Raw genomic sequence first — 15,308 nt, forward strand, 5'->3', positions numbered from 1 at the left:
TGACATCACTTTTAAACATATGGTTTCCCAAAATTCATAACGGCCCCCCAAGCTAAACCGTAACAACGATGTAGTCCGCGAGTTTGACATCACTGTCCTACATCACTGTGTGTCCTTGAAAAGGCCATGTAAAAGGGGCTATTGTTGCGTCTCACTGTTCTGTGAAGACCAAGTTGAGGCGACAGGATGTTACTGCAGTAATTGCCCGGGCGGTAACAGTCGGAATGGCGACGTTACTATTTGCTTGTTTGGATTATGTGTATGTCTAAGTTGAATATCACAGTTTTGGAGATAAGGTGCTGCCTTTTTTAAATTGTGGAATTCATCCCATACAATGAAAGACAGACAAATATCAGAAAGCTGTTGCTGAATCTTACAATGTGACCATAACCCTTGTTCCTCTTTTAGTTGCAGTCTTGTCTCACACTTGGTGACACCACTTAGCTTTCCCAAGCATTCTCTTCAGACTGTTCCAGCGTGGGAGTAGAGCATGATAGCAGAGCAAAGCAATGTAAGAGAGGGAGGGTCGGTGAAGAGGATTGGGCGCAATGAGTTCAGTGTGTGTGTGCGCGTGTGCGTGCGTGCACGCATGCGAGGTGCCGGAGAAGGGTTTCGAGATAATATGCCGTTGTTACGGCGCCAAATCCAACGGGGTAAGCTGCAGTTTGTTTCTCCCTTAGTGTGCGTGTTTAATTATTGTGAGGATAAAAGATTAAACAGGCAGGTAGTACTTTTTTGTTTTTTTGGCCTGTACTATGACAAAACTTAGACTTAAAGGGACCTCTTATCAGGTGGGACATTTACACTTAACGCTTAAAGTTAGCATGTCCTATAAAAACTCATCCCCATAAAGATCTCAGAGGTGATTTATGGGTGGGCGTTATTTTTGTGATGGCTTTTAGCCCATTTCCGAGTGCTTCAAAATTGGTTAGATACTGTTTGATTGACACAGGAGGTTTAGTTATGCTGATGAGGTGATACCAGAGCAAATGGGGCAATCTGGACAGTCGTCGACCCCCAATCAGGCAGGACAATAGAAGTAATCAGTCAGTACGTTTTTATTTAATGCATAAGTTTATTTTTCACTTCAGTACTGTACAAAAGCATGCTAGAGACGCAATCTATGAACCCAATGAGAAAATTACATGCAATATCAAATATCCCCTATTTACGTATTGTACCCCTCCATGGTGTGTGTGTGTGTGTGTGTGTGTGTGTATATATATATATAGTAAAGTCTTGTTATACCGATATTCTCGGGAGTCAGAAAAAATATCAATATAACCGTACTATCGATATATCCGATCCTACGCCGAACTGCATTAAGCAGGGGGGGGGGGATACGTAAATGGTGGATCTTTGATATTGCATGTAATTTTCTCATTGGGGTATCTAGCATGCTTTTGTACGGTAGTGAAGTGAAAAATAAACTTATGCATTAAATAAAAACGTCTAGACTTTTTTAATGACTTTTTTAGACTTTTTTAATTTCCTTTCAAAAATGCAACCAATGCAAAATCCTCACGTTGTTCTATACACACGAAACCACGAACGCCAGCATGTACAAACATATGAAAAAGAGTGATTGTTGCAAGCGATAAAGATATCTGAATACAACACAATTAAATATGTGGATGGAAAACAAAAACTGCAATGTTTACATTACTTACGTTGATGAATTATTCTGCGGCACATCAAACTCTTTCACGATGGAGGAATTACTCCTTGTTGGATTCTCCTCGACAGCCACTATTGCCTTGTACTTCGTTCCGAGGTCACATTCTTGAGTTTCCCCATGGTTTAAGTTGGTGTTGAACAACAGTACTGTATATAAGCTCTGCTACGCCTTTTTTTATTGTGCTCGTATGTTAGTTCAAAACACAGAAGCTGATCACGTGACTGGGGCTTGGGAGGTCCCGACAACGAGGTTCGAGAGAGCGCCTGAATAGAATGACTGAGCTGTGGCGTAACAACAGCTGCTGTTTGTATTTGATAACTGCTACGTTTTGTTATTAAGACCGACCCGCTATAGCAGCGACTGTGCGCATCATTTGCCACGCTGAGGGGCATTACAGTATGTTTCAGATGCTATTGCAGCAGTAATGAAAGATGTGAGCTCTGCTTCGCCGTTTTTCTTGTGTTCGAGGATGACAGTTCAAAACACGGAAGCCGGTTACGTGACTGGGGGATCTTTAATACAGTATGTCATGTAATTTTCAAAACCATCACGCTTCAGCAGACAAAACAATAAACATTGTTGCAAAAAACTATTGCATTCATATACAGTACGTACACGTACATAACACTGCAACAGGGAAACTGCAACGTTTATTTACGTCTTATTATGCAATTTAAAAAAATATTCCATCTTCTTCTGCTTCCCATTTTCACCTTTTAACACAAACGATTCAATCTTGTTTAAAATTTTGAAACAACCTGATGCATTTTCTCTGAATTCTAAGTAAGATCGTAAGTCCGTAACACCTTCCAATGACAAACAACTTTATTTTATCCTTACTCTTCAACCACGTTGATAAAGTATTTTGCGGCACATCAAATTCTTTTGCAATGGAGGATTTGCTCCTTGTTGGATTCTTCTCAACAGCCACGATTGCCGTGTATTTCGTTCCGAGGTCACAATTCTTTCGTTTCGCCATTGTTGAAAATGGTAGAAAATGGCGCCTGCTACACTGCGCAAGGCACGGAAGCTGGTCACCTGACCAAGTCACGTGACCAACGGTGCGACCGATACAGATTTCGATAATGGTGAATGAATGAATTGATTCACCTTAAGCTGCTTTTGTATCGATATAAACATAGAAAAATGGCCGGCAGGAGATGAAAAAGGACACCGTAGTAACCGGATTATCGTAATAACCATGTATCGTACTAAAGTTCTAAACGGAACTAATTATACATAAAAAGAGTAGAAATTTGCGGGAAATGAAAATAGTATCGTATTAAGCAGTATTATCAATATAACCGATATCGAGAAAAGGAGACTTTACTTTACACACACACACACACACACACACACACACATACATACATATATATATATACAGTAAAGTCTCGTTATATCGATATCGGATATATCGATATTCCCGGTTATATCGATGCTATTTCTATGTGCGCACGGAGAAAATTACATGTAAACAGGGTCGGATATATCGATAGTCCCGGTTATATCGATATTTTTTCGGACTCCCTTGAATATCGATATAACGAGACTTTACTGTATATATATATATACACACACACACACATATCAATTTACCGGACCGCTTATTTCTCATTAGGGTCGCGGGGGGTGCTCAGCTGTCTTCGGGCACGAGGCGAGGGACACCCTGAATTGGTTGCCAGCCAATCGCAGGGCACACAAAGACGTACAACAGTCACTCTCACACTCGCACCGAGGGACACTTAGGAGTCTTCAATCTGCCTGCCATGCATGTTTTTAGAGTGTGGGAGGAAACCGGAGGACCCGGAGAAAACCCACGCGGGCCCGAGGAGAACGTGCAAACTCCACACAGGACCAGGACGCGAACCGGCGACCTCTGCACTGTGAAGCCGGTGTGCTAACCACTTGACTACCGGGCCGCCATATATATATATATATATATATATATATATATATATATATATATATATATATATATATATATATATATATATATATCTTCTTCTTTTCCTTTTCGGCTTTTCCCTCAGGGGTCGCCACAGCGAATCAATGTCCTCCATCTATTCCGGTTTTGTGCATCCTCTTCTCTCACACCAGCTACCTTCATGTCCTCTTTGACCACATCCATAAAGCTCCTCTTCGGTCTTCCTCTCGGTCTCCTGCCTGGCAGTTCAAGACTCAGCATCCTTCTCCCGATATAGTCACTCTCTCCTCTGGACATGTCCAAACCATCTCAGTCTGGCCTCTCTGATTTTTCTCTCCAAAGCCTCTAATATGAGTTGTCCCACTAATGTACTCATTCCTGATCCTATCCAACTTGGTCACTCCCAAAGAAAACCTCAACATCTTCAGCTCTGCTACTCCCAGCTCTGCTTCCTGTCTTTTCTTCAGTGGCACTGTCTCCAGTCCAAACATCATGGCTGGTCTCACCACGGTTTTATACACTTTTCCTTTCATCCTAGCTTGAAACCCTTCTATCACACATCACACCTGACATTTTTCTCCAGCCGCTCCAGCCTGCCTGGACACGCTTCTTCACCTCTTTTCCACACTCTCCATTGCTCTGGACAGTTGACCCCAAGTACTTAAAATCTTCCACCTTCTTTATCTCTTCTCCCTGTAGCATCACTCTTGCACTTGGATCCCTCTCATTCACACACATATATTCCGTCTTACTGCAACTGATCTTCATTCCTCTCCCTTCCAGGGCATATCTCCACATCTCTAGTTTTTCCGCCACCTGTTCCCTGTTCTCGCTACCGATCACAATGTCAGCTGCAAACATCATGGTCCAAGGAGATTCTTGTCTAACATCGTCTGTCAGCCTGTCCATCACCATAGCAAACAAGAAGGGGCTCAGAGCTGACCCCTGGTGGAGTCCCACCTCCACCTTGAATTCCTCAGTCATACCGACAGCGCACCTCACAACTGTCTTACAGTCATGATACATGTCTTGTACCGCTTTAACATAGTTTTCCGTCACTCCAGACTTCCTCATGCAATGCCACAGCTCTTCTCTGGGCACCCTGTCATACGCTTTCTCCAGATCTACAAAGACACAATGCAATTCCTTCTGACCTTCTCTGTACTTCTCTATCAGCATTCTTAAACCAAACATTGCATCTGTCATACTCTTTTTTTTTTTTTTTTTTTGCATGAAGCCATACTGCTGCTCACAAATGTTCACTTCTGCTCTTAGTCTAGCTTCAACTACTCTTTCCCAGAGTTTCATTGTATGGCTCATCAACTTTATTCCTCTGTAATTAGTACAACTCTGCACATCTCCTTTGTTCTTAAAAATGGGCACGAGTACACTTCGTCTCCATTCTTCAGGCATCTGTTCACCATCAAAGATCTTGTTGAATAACCCAGTCAGGAATACCACCGCCACCTCTCCAAGACACTTCCATACCTCGATTGGTAAATCATCAGGCCCGAGTGCCTTTCCCCCCTTCATCCTCTTCAGCGCCCTCCTCACTTCATCCTTGCTAATGCTTGCTACGTCTTGGTCCACAACAGTCACGTCTTCTACTCTTTGTTCCTTCTCATTTTCCTCATTCATCAATTCTTCAAAGTACTCTTTCCATCTTGCCATCACACTACTGGCACCTGTTAATACATTGCCATCTCTATCCTTAATCACCCGAACCTGCTGCAGGTACTTACATCTTTGTCTCTCTGTCTCGCCAGCCTGTAAAGATCAGTCTCACCTTCCTTGCTGTCCAGCCGAGCATATAAGTCATCATAGGCCTCTTGTTTGGCCTTTGCCACCTTTACTTTAACCGTGCGCTGCATCTCCTTGTACTGCTGTCTACTCTCGTCCGTCCTCTCTGTGTCCCACTTCTTCTTTGCTAACCTCTTTCTCTGTATACACTCCTGCACCTCCCCATTCCACCACCAAGTTTCCTTATCTACCTTTCTTCCACTCGATACACCAAGTACTTTCCGACCTGTGTCTCTGATTATGTTCGCTGTAGTTTGCCAGTCATCTGGAAGGACCTCTTGCCCACCCAGTGCTTGTCTTACCTCCTTCCTAAATGTCATGCAACACTCCTTTTCAACTTCCACCATTTTGTCCTCATTTCAGCCTTTGGTTTCTTCATCTTCCTCACTGCCAGCGTCATCCTACACACCACCAACCTATGCTGTCTGGCTACACTCTCACCAACCACTACTTTGCAGTCACTGATTTCCTTTAGATGGCGCCGTTGACACAAAATGTAGTGTACCTGTGTACTTCTGCCTCCACTCTTGTAGGTCACCCTATGTTCCTGTCTCTTCTAAAAGAAAGTATTCACAATAGCCATTTTCATTCTCTTAGCAAAGTCAACCACCATCTGTCCTTCAGCGTTCCTCATCTGGAGTCCAAACCTGCCCATCACCTCCTCATCATCTTTGTTTCCTGCGCCAACATGTCCATTGAAGTCTCCACCAATTACAACCCTCTTACTTCTCGGGATGTTCTGTATGACTTCATCAAAGTCCAACCAAAATTTCTCCTTCTCCGCCAGCTCGCATCCTACTTGTGGGGCATACCCACAAACAACATTGAACATCACACCTTCAATTTCCAGCTTCAGACTCATCATTCTATCTGATACTCTTTTTACTTCTAAGACATTCCTAACAAACTCCTCTTTTAAGATAACCCCAACTCCATTTCTCTTTCTGTCTTCACCATGATAGAACAACTTAAACCCTGACCCTAAGCTTCTAGCCTTGCTCCCTTTCCACCTGGTCTCCTGGACACACAGTATGTGTACCTTCCTTCTCTGCATCATGTCAACCAGCTCTCTACCTTTACCTGTCATTGTTCCTACATTCAAAGTTCCTACTCTTAGTTCTATACTCTTGGCGTTCCATTTCTCTCTTTTCCTCCGGGCACACCTCCCTCCTCTCCTTCTTCGACCAACAGTAGTCCATTTTCCACTGGCACCCTGAAGGTCAACAGTACCAATGGCGGCCGTTGTTAACCCGGGCCTCGACCGATCCGGTACGAGATTCATAGGTTTGATTCGCATTATTTGTTTTGGCAATTTTTTTTACGTCGGATGCCCTTCCTGACACAACCCTCTGTATTTATCCGGGCTTGGGACCGGCACAATAAGACACTGGCTTGTGCCCCCTTGTGGCTACATTATATATATATATATATATATATATATATATATATATATATATATATATATATATATATGTGTATATATATATATGTGTATATATGTACATGTATATATATATATATGTATATATGTACATGTATATATATATATGTATATATATATATATATGTATGTATATATATATATATATATATATATATATATATATATATATATATATATATATATGTATATATGTCATATCTCGTCGCCGTCCTGGGCGCGCCCCACCCCTCCTGTCACCTCCTCCGCTGCTCCCTGGAGACGGCCCCTCCCATCATCACTCACCTGGGTTTCCACAGCTGTTTGTCATTTACTGATTGTGCCTTCTGACTATATCTGCCGATCCCACACTACCGTCTCCGTCGGAGTATTCTGAAAGCTACCCTCGCTACTACCTTTCCGTCAGGTCTGCCTTTATAGATCACTGTTACTTACCTCATCCTGTTATTATCTTTGCATGCGTGTCTCAGTAAAGACTTTTGTTCCTGGATATCTGTCTCGCCGTGTATTTTGGATCCTACCTCCCCGCTTTCCTTCGTCACTTGAGCCCTGCCCTTGAGCCTCAAGTGACGTGACATTATATATATATATATATATATATATATATATATATATATATATATATATATATATATATATATATATATATATATATATGTATGTGCATGTGTGTGTATGTATATGTGTGTATGTATATACAGTAAAGTCTCGTTATATCGATATTCAAGGGAGTCCGAAAAAATATCGATATAACCGGGACTATCGATATATCCGACCCTGTTTGCATGTAATTTTCTCCGTGCGTGCATAGAAATAGTATCGATATAACCGGGGGCTGATTCTGATTCTGATATAACGAGACTTTACTGTATATGTATGTATATAGATATATATATGCATATATATATATATATATATATATATATATATATATATATATATATATATATATATATATATATATATATATATATATATATATACACACACACACACATATATATATATACAGTGCGACCTCAACTTACACCTTATCTTACAAACTTTTTGTCTTACAAACGTCAAATTTATGAAAATTAAACCTTATAATAAGCACTATTTTCATAATACACACCCACCACGGCTGGCGGAGTGATCTTCCGCGGAAGCACACGACCGAACAGCATCAGAGGTTAAGTTACCAACAGTCCTTATGGAAGGTAACTCTCCTTCCATAAGCCATCAACGACCATCAAAAAGGTAAATAAATCTTTATTTTACAGCAGTTTTTTTCTTTAATTACAGTCCTCATGTAATGCGCCTCTCTTTCCAAACAGCAATTCCCTTTGACCTTCGACCTCCAACGCCATTCCATCAAGCCATAAATGACCATCACAAATGTAAATAAAGTGACTTTATGATACAATGCAGTGTATTTCTTTCATTACAATACAATAGCACATTTATTATACATAGAATAAGGTATGTTGTGTGTAGTTTTAAGGCTTATTTAGTTGAAAAGTATATTTTATGGAAACCCGGGAACGGATTATTCCCATTTTAATGGCTTCCTATGGGATTTTTTTTTTAGATACACACTTTTCGCCTTACACACTCTGTCTGGGAACCAATTAAGTTCGTAAGTTGAGGTCTCACTATATATATATATATATACACACGCATATACACACACATATATATATATATATATATATATATATAGTAAAGTCTCGTTATATCGATATTCTCGGGAGTTAGAAAAAATGTCAATATAACCGTACTGTCGATATATCCGTCCTGTGCCGAACTGCATTAACAAAAGCCGCCAAAAGAGGGCATCCAAGCGCCACATAAGAAACGGAGCTGGCCATATGAGCTGCCATTTTGTGCCTCTTTTTTTTTGGGTGAGAGATGTTCCCCCAATGTTGCCTCAAAATGGCACATATAATTCTTTTATCGATTGCAAACATGTATGCTTTCCTCTTCAGAACTCCAGTGTATTTGAATCATATTCATAACTGCATGTGTAACAAGAAAAAAATACTGTGACTGTAATATGTCCTTGAGAGTTTTGAAAGGCGCTTAGAAATTTAATTTATTATTATTATTATTATTTGCATATCTTTATATTGATCCTGCAACATATTCACCAATTGATAATCATTGTAAATCATCTTTTGCAGGGCTATCAAGGCATTTCAGGAGGTGCTCTACATCGATCCCAGTTTCTCCCGCGCTAAAGAGATTCACCTGCGACTGGGACTCATGTTTAAAATCAACACAGACCACGAGTCCAGCTTAAAGGTACAGCCACTGTATTACATATTTTCCTATTTGTGCTATCCTTACTTCATATAACCTCCAACCCTTAAAGGACAACCGATGTCTCCGGACAAGTTGTGTCCATAATTTGTTAAATGGCTTCAAATGACTTCTACTGAGCGTATTTTACAAAGATTCCACAGCATATAGCTATATTTTACCTTTTAAGACTTGCGCTGAATATTCCGGAAGTCTTGTTTTTGAGTTGGTGACGAGTCCTCACCCTACGTCACTGAAGGAATGCCCCTGACCGAAAAAAGGACACATTGTCCTTCCATCACGTCAATGCATTTTGCTGTACTTGTTTGGTCTGAAAACGTCGTATTGCACCAAAAAGAGGCAGAAGAGGGCGACAAAGCTCCATGTAAGGAATTTATCAGCCTGTGGAAACAGGCTGATTAATTCCTCACACGGAGCTTGGTCGCCATTTTCTGCCTCTTTCTTGGTGATACATTTCCCCCCCCCATTGCCTCAAAATGGCACGGAATAAATTCTTTAATCGATTGCAAACATGTATGCTTTCCTCTTCAGAACTATTTGAATCATATTCATAACTGGATGTGTAACAAGAAAGCATATTCTCCGAATCTGAAGCCATTGTTTAGATTCTCGAGCAATGCAAGACGTCTTGGCGTGACGTCACGAACTGGGGGCGGGACTTCATGAAAATGCCCAATTCGCTGCTCAATTTTTTGCAGATTTTGGACACATTAAGTCATTTTTATTGGTGTTTTGCATTTGACTAAAAATATCATACTGCGTGTTTTGGGTCTTTTAGATGCTATAAAACATTTTTCTGAACAAAAAAGTGATGTCGGTTGTACTTTAAGAAGTGTTGCACTGATTAATGCAATCTGCATATCTGGTTATGTGATTAACCTGCTTCAATCACAGTCACAAATGTTTTTGTCCAGCCTTGTCACCTTCCAGACAAGCACAGACCAATTTGATCACTGGTCACCACTTTTAACATGGAATAATAATGTTATAACGTCATGAGTAAGAATCAAATGAACAGCAATAAAATATTTTGTAATCTTTCATGTTTATTTTCATTCAATGTGATAAGTGCTTTTTGGATGAACACGGATCTGATATCTTGCCAGCAATCTATATATTTTGCCCCTTTGGGTTGGAACGTCTCATTTACATTGCCACTGAGAAAATATTTTTTGTGCACACGAAAGTTCTGTCATGCGTGTGTGTGCGCGTGTGTGTGTGCGCGTTTTTGCGCATGTGTCTACGAATGCATGTATGTGTGTAGTGACTATGTGACTGTGTAGTGACGCATGCGGCTCTTTGGCTGATTTCCTTAAGGGGGCGTCCACATGACAAGCGTGAAAAATGTTTGGCGCAGGCGCTGCCGTTCATCCCCTATGTACCGTAATATCACGACCAGTGCGCGTGCTGCACATTTTGGAGAAAATTTACGACTTTTAAGTGCACCTGATAGTCGTGAAGACTTTTAAGTGCACCTTATAGTTGTGAAAATACGGTATCAACCTGAAAAAATGCACAGCTAAACGAAAATATGAAGATGAACACAGGACGTTTTTAACAGTGTGGGACACTTTAGATTTTTTTGTTGAGCGTAAAGGCAAGCCATTCTGCCTTATCTGTCAGGCGTCATTAGCGCATTTCAAAGCGTCAAATCTTCAGCGCCACTTCAGCTTACTCCACGCGAACATCGACCAGGAATTTCCCAAAGGGATTGAACTTCGCAAGCACAAGCCATACAACGAAGGGAAGTTTATTAAGCAGTGCCTCAGTGACGCTGTTGAAATCTTGTCTCCTGAAAACGACAAACTAAAACGAATGGTAGCAGATGTCTAACTGTCCCGCCATACTTTTGAACACAGAATATCAGACATTAGCACAGCTATTGAACCACAGCTGCACTCAGACCTTCAAGCGTGTGAGTATTTTAGTGTCGCATTGAATGAAAGTTGTGACAAGCATCAGTTGGTAATATTTACACGGTCTGTGAAAAAGTATTGTGTGATCAAAGAATAACTCCTTGCTATTGTGCCATTAACCCTTTACTGCCTGAATTATGTTCTAATTAGTAAAACACATTCTGTTCAGTTTTTATGGTCACTGATGATTATAATAACATACTAGTAGCTTCCTTTTTTATTATTTTTCAATAATGTAGAAAATTTGAGCCTAAGAAAATGTGTGCCTAATTTGGCCCAATCATCATGAAAGGCTGTTGAGAGGGTGCCTTTTTTGGAACATATGTCAAGTGCAACTTCAAAGACTAGACTTTTACCCATATGACATATTTTTATTAAAATAATAAAATACATAAAATATTTACATAAAATACATACATAATTTACATAAAATATTGACATAAAATGTTTACATAAAAATACATAGTTCCTTTACAGATAAAGAAAACTAGCTAATAACCATGGAATAATGCAAAGCAGTTCTTGTGATGATTCAAACAAAGATTTACATTGCATTTTTTTGCTGTAAATATTAGTTTTCACCGAGCATGTGCCATGCTTGCACCTGTTACAGTTCTTTGCAACATATGGAACATGAGCTATGTTGTCAAACCGAATACTGTATCATCGGCGGGAAAAGAACCTCAATGTCTTTTAGCTGTGGTTTAGCTGAACAATCGACTGAGCCTCACTGTGCCACAACACCAGATTTTTCTTGTTGCCAAATGTTGGAGTAAGGGGATAGATGTAAACCAATTATCAGAATGCAATCGCTGATTGTTTCCTGGTTGGATGTTTTGACCCAAATGGAGCACAACATTTGAGGTCACTTTCAGATCGGGAACCTTGGAGTCACTGACTGGATCTATCGTTCCTGTATATGGAATGCATACATGTAGCCATCATATCCTGCCAGCACAAACAACTTGAACCCCCAGTTCATTGGTTTATTTGGTACATACTGCTTGAGTGTAAATCTACCTTCATAGAGTACAATTTGTTCATCAATTGACAAACGCTGTGACGGGTAATTCTTGAAACTTTTATCATTGGCCTTACTTTGTGCAAGGGATCATAATTTGGGCTTCCCCGAGTTCCTTGTTTTGTGTTAATAATAATAATACATTTAATTTACAAGCGCCTTTCTGAACACTCAAGGACACTTTACAACAAAGACAACACACAAAACAGTAAAATCATGCATAAAGCAATAAATAATAAAACAGCATAATAAATTAGACCATGTAAGCAAGTTTAAAGAGGTGGGTTTTCAGGTGAGATTTGAAAGTAGGAAGGGAGTCAATGTTGCGGATGTTGGGTGGAAGTGAGTTCCAGAGTTTAGGAGCGGAGCGGCTGAAAGCTCTGCACCCCATCGTTGTGAGACGGGCAGAGGGCGTGTAGAGGTGGAGGGAGGAAGAGGATCTGAGGGTCCGAGTAGGAACGGAGATTTGAATTAGGTCAGACAGATAGGGAGGGGCAAGGTTATGGATGGCTTTAAATGTAAACAGAAGTATCTTGAATTCAATACGGAGTTTAACAGGGAGCCAGTGGAGCTGTTGGAGGACAGGAGTGATGTGGTGAAATGAGGGGGTTTTTGTGATGATCCGGGCTGAGGAATTTTGGACTAGTTGGAGTTTATGGAGACATTTTTGATTGACCCCGAAAAGAAGTGAATTACAATAATCGATACGGGAGGTGACGAGACTGTGGACGAGGATAGCAGTGGTGTGAGGGGTGAGAGAGGGACGGAGACGATTGATATTGCGGAGGTGAAAATATGCAGACCGGGTTATGTTATTTATGTGGGAGTGAAAAGATAGTGTGCTATCAAGGATGACACCCAGGCTCTTAACCTGAAGGGCGGGGGACACGGTAGAATTGTCAATGGTGAGAGAGAAACTGTTTGCTTTGTGAAGGGTGGATTTTGTACCGACAAGGAGAAGTTCAGTTTTTTCGCTGTTTAGTTTGAGAAAGTTATGAGAAAACCAGGATTTGATTTCTGAGAGGCAAAGTGTAAGGGATGCAGGTGGAAGAGAGGCGTCGGGTTTACTGGAGAGGTAGAGCTGGGTGTCATCCGCGAAGCAGTGAAAATGAATTCCAAATTTGCGGAAGATATCACCAAGGGGAAGAAGGTATATAATAAAGAGAAGGGGCCCCAGGACAGAACCTTGGGGCACACCAGAAGACACAGGGGAGGACCGTGAAGTGAATGAGGTAATTTGGATAAACTGTGAGCGGCCAGTGAGGTAGGAGTGAAACCAACTGAGTGGGGTGTGTGTCACGCCTAGAGTGGAGAGTCGGTTGAGCAGGATGGGGTGAGAAATTGTGTCAAAGGCCGCAGATAGATCAAGAAGGATGAGAATAGAGAGGGAGCCGGTATCTGCTGCTATGAGAAGGTCGTTCGTGATTTTTATGAGGGCTGATTCAGTGCTGTGGCGGGGACGGAAACCAGACTGGAATTGTTCGTAGAGGTTATTGTGAGTGAGGTGAGAGTGGAGTTGACAGGCGACGGTTTTTTCGAGAATTTTAGCGATAAATGGAAGATGCGAAATTGGACGTAGGTTATTGAAATCATTGGGATCTGAACCAAGTTTTTTCAGGATTGGTGTTACAGCTGCGGTTTTAAGAGGGACAGGAACAATTCCAGTGGACAGTGAGGAGTGAATAATAGCTGAAATAAAAGGGAGGAGAGCAGGTAGACAAGATTTGATGAGGACAGTAGGGAGGGGGTCAAGTTGACAGGTGGAATTCTTGGACTTGGTGATGAGGTCAGAAAGTAAGGAGGGATGAGGGAGTTCAAAAGACGACAGCAGTTGATAGGGAGTAGGAAGGTTGGGAGAGGGGGGGGATACAGAGGAGCCGAGGTGCTGGTGGATCTTGTTGATCTTTTCAGTGAAAAACAGAAGTAGTGTTGTCTGCTATATGCAAGTTCCTTTTTATAATTTCGAAGCGATCCCTTGACATACAGTACATTCTGCAGCATAATCAGTTAGTGGAGATAGCTTTCAAGCCCAAAGCATCCGAGTGTTTGGCCATTTTGAGATTGAGAAACAATATATCAATCCCAGCCACTTCTAGCTCTGCACCCCATCGTTGTGAGACGGGCAGAGGGCGTGTAGAGGTGGAGGGAGGAAGAGGATCTGAGGGTCCGAGTAGGAACGGAGATTTGAATTAGGTCAGACAGATAGGGAGGGGCAAGGTTATGGATGGCTTTAAATGTAAACAGAAGTATCTTGAATTCAATACGGAGTTTAACAGGGAGCCAGTGGAGCTGTTGGAGGACAGGAGTGATGTGGTGAAATGAGGGGGTTTTTGTGATGATCCGGGCTGAGGAATTTTGGACTAGTTGGAGTTTATGGAGACATTTTTGATTGACCCCGAAAAGAAGTGAATTACAATAATCGATACGGGAGGTGACGAGACTGTGGACGAGGATAGCAGTGGTGTGAGGGGTGAGAGAGGGACGGAGACGATTGATATTGCGGAGGTGAAAATATGCAGACCGGGTTATGTTATTTATGTGGGAGTGAAAAGATAGTGTGCTATCAAGGATGACACCCAGGCTCTTAACCTGAAGGGCGGGGGACACGGTAGAATTGTCAATGGTGAGAGAGAAACTGTTTGCTTTGTGAAGGGTGGATTTTGTACCGACAAGGAGAAGTTCAGTTTTTTCGCTGTTTAGTTTGAGAAAGTTATGAGAAAACCAGGATTTGATTTCTGAGAGGCAAAGTGTAAGGGATGCAGGTGGAAGAGAGGCGTCGGGTTTACTGGAGAGGTAGAGCTGGGTGTCATCCGCGAAGCAGTGAAAATGAATTCCAAATTTGCGGAAGATATCACCAAGGGGAAGAAGGTATATAATAAAGAGAAGGGGCCCCAGGACAGAACCTTGGGGCACACCAGAAGACACAGGGGAGGACCGTGAAGTGAATGAGGTAATTTGGATAAACTGTGAGCGGCCAGTGAGGTAGGAGTGAAACCAACTGAGTGGGGTGTGTGTCACGCCTAGAGTGGAGAGTCGGTTGAGCAGGATGGGGTGAGAAATTGTGTCAAAGGCCGCAGATAGATCAAGAAGGATGAGAATAGAGAGGGAGCCGGTATCTGCTGCTATGAGAAGGTCGTTCGTGATTTTTATGAGGGCTGATTCAGTGCTGTGGCGGGGACGGAAACCAGACTGGAATTGTTCGTAGAGGTTATTGTGAGTGAGGT

The 15,308-nt window shown here is 41.6% G+C and overlaps 1 protein-coding gene across 5 annotated transcripts in view; it reads left to right on the forward strand.

Moving 5' to 3' along the window:
• Nucleotides 1-15,308, forward strand: part of kdm6a (lysine (K)-specific demethylase 6A) — a 74,312-nt gene that overhangs the window by 13,643 nt on the left and 45,361 nt on the right. For 3 of the 5 annotated variants that reach the window (XM_089002931.1, XM_089002930.1, XM_089002932.1), the window contains exon 6: nt 9,009-9,129. In XM_089002931.1, coding sequence (XP_088859057.1) covers nt 9,009-9,129 — 121 coding nt within the window. Of the gene's footprint in view, nt 1-7,865; nt 8,226-9,008; nt 9,130-15,308 lie in introns of those variants that run through there. The other 2 variants (XM_089002935.1, XM_089002933.1) reach the window with 2 other exon arrangements.

The sequence above is a fragment of the Hippocampus bargibanti genome, linkage group LG08 (assembly GCF_051943395.1).
Source record: "Hippocampus bargibanti isolate YZ-2025 linkage group LG08, ASM5194339v1, whole genome shotgun sequence".
Taxonomy (NCBI): domain Eukaryota; kingdom Metazoa; phylum Chordata; class Actinopteri; order Syngnathiformes; family Syngnathidae; genus Hippocampus; species Hippocampus bargibanti.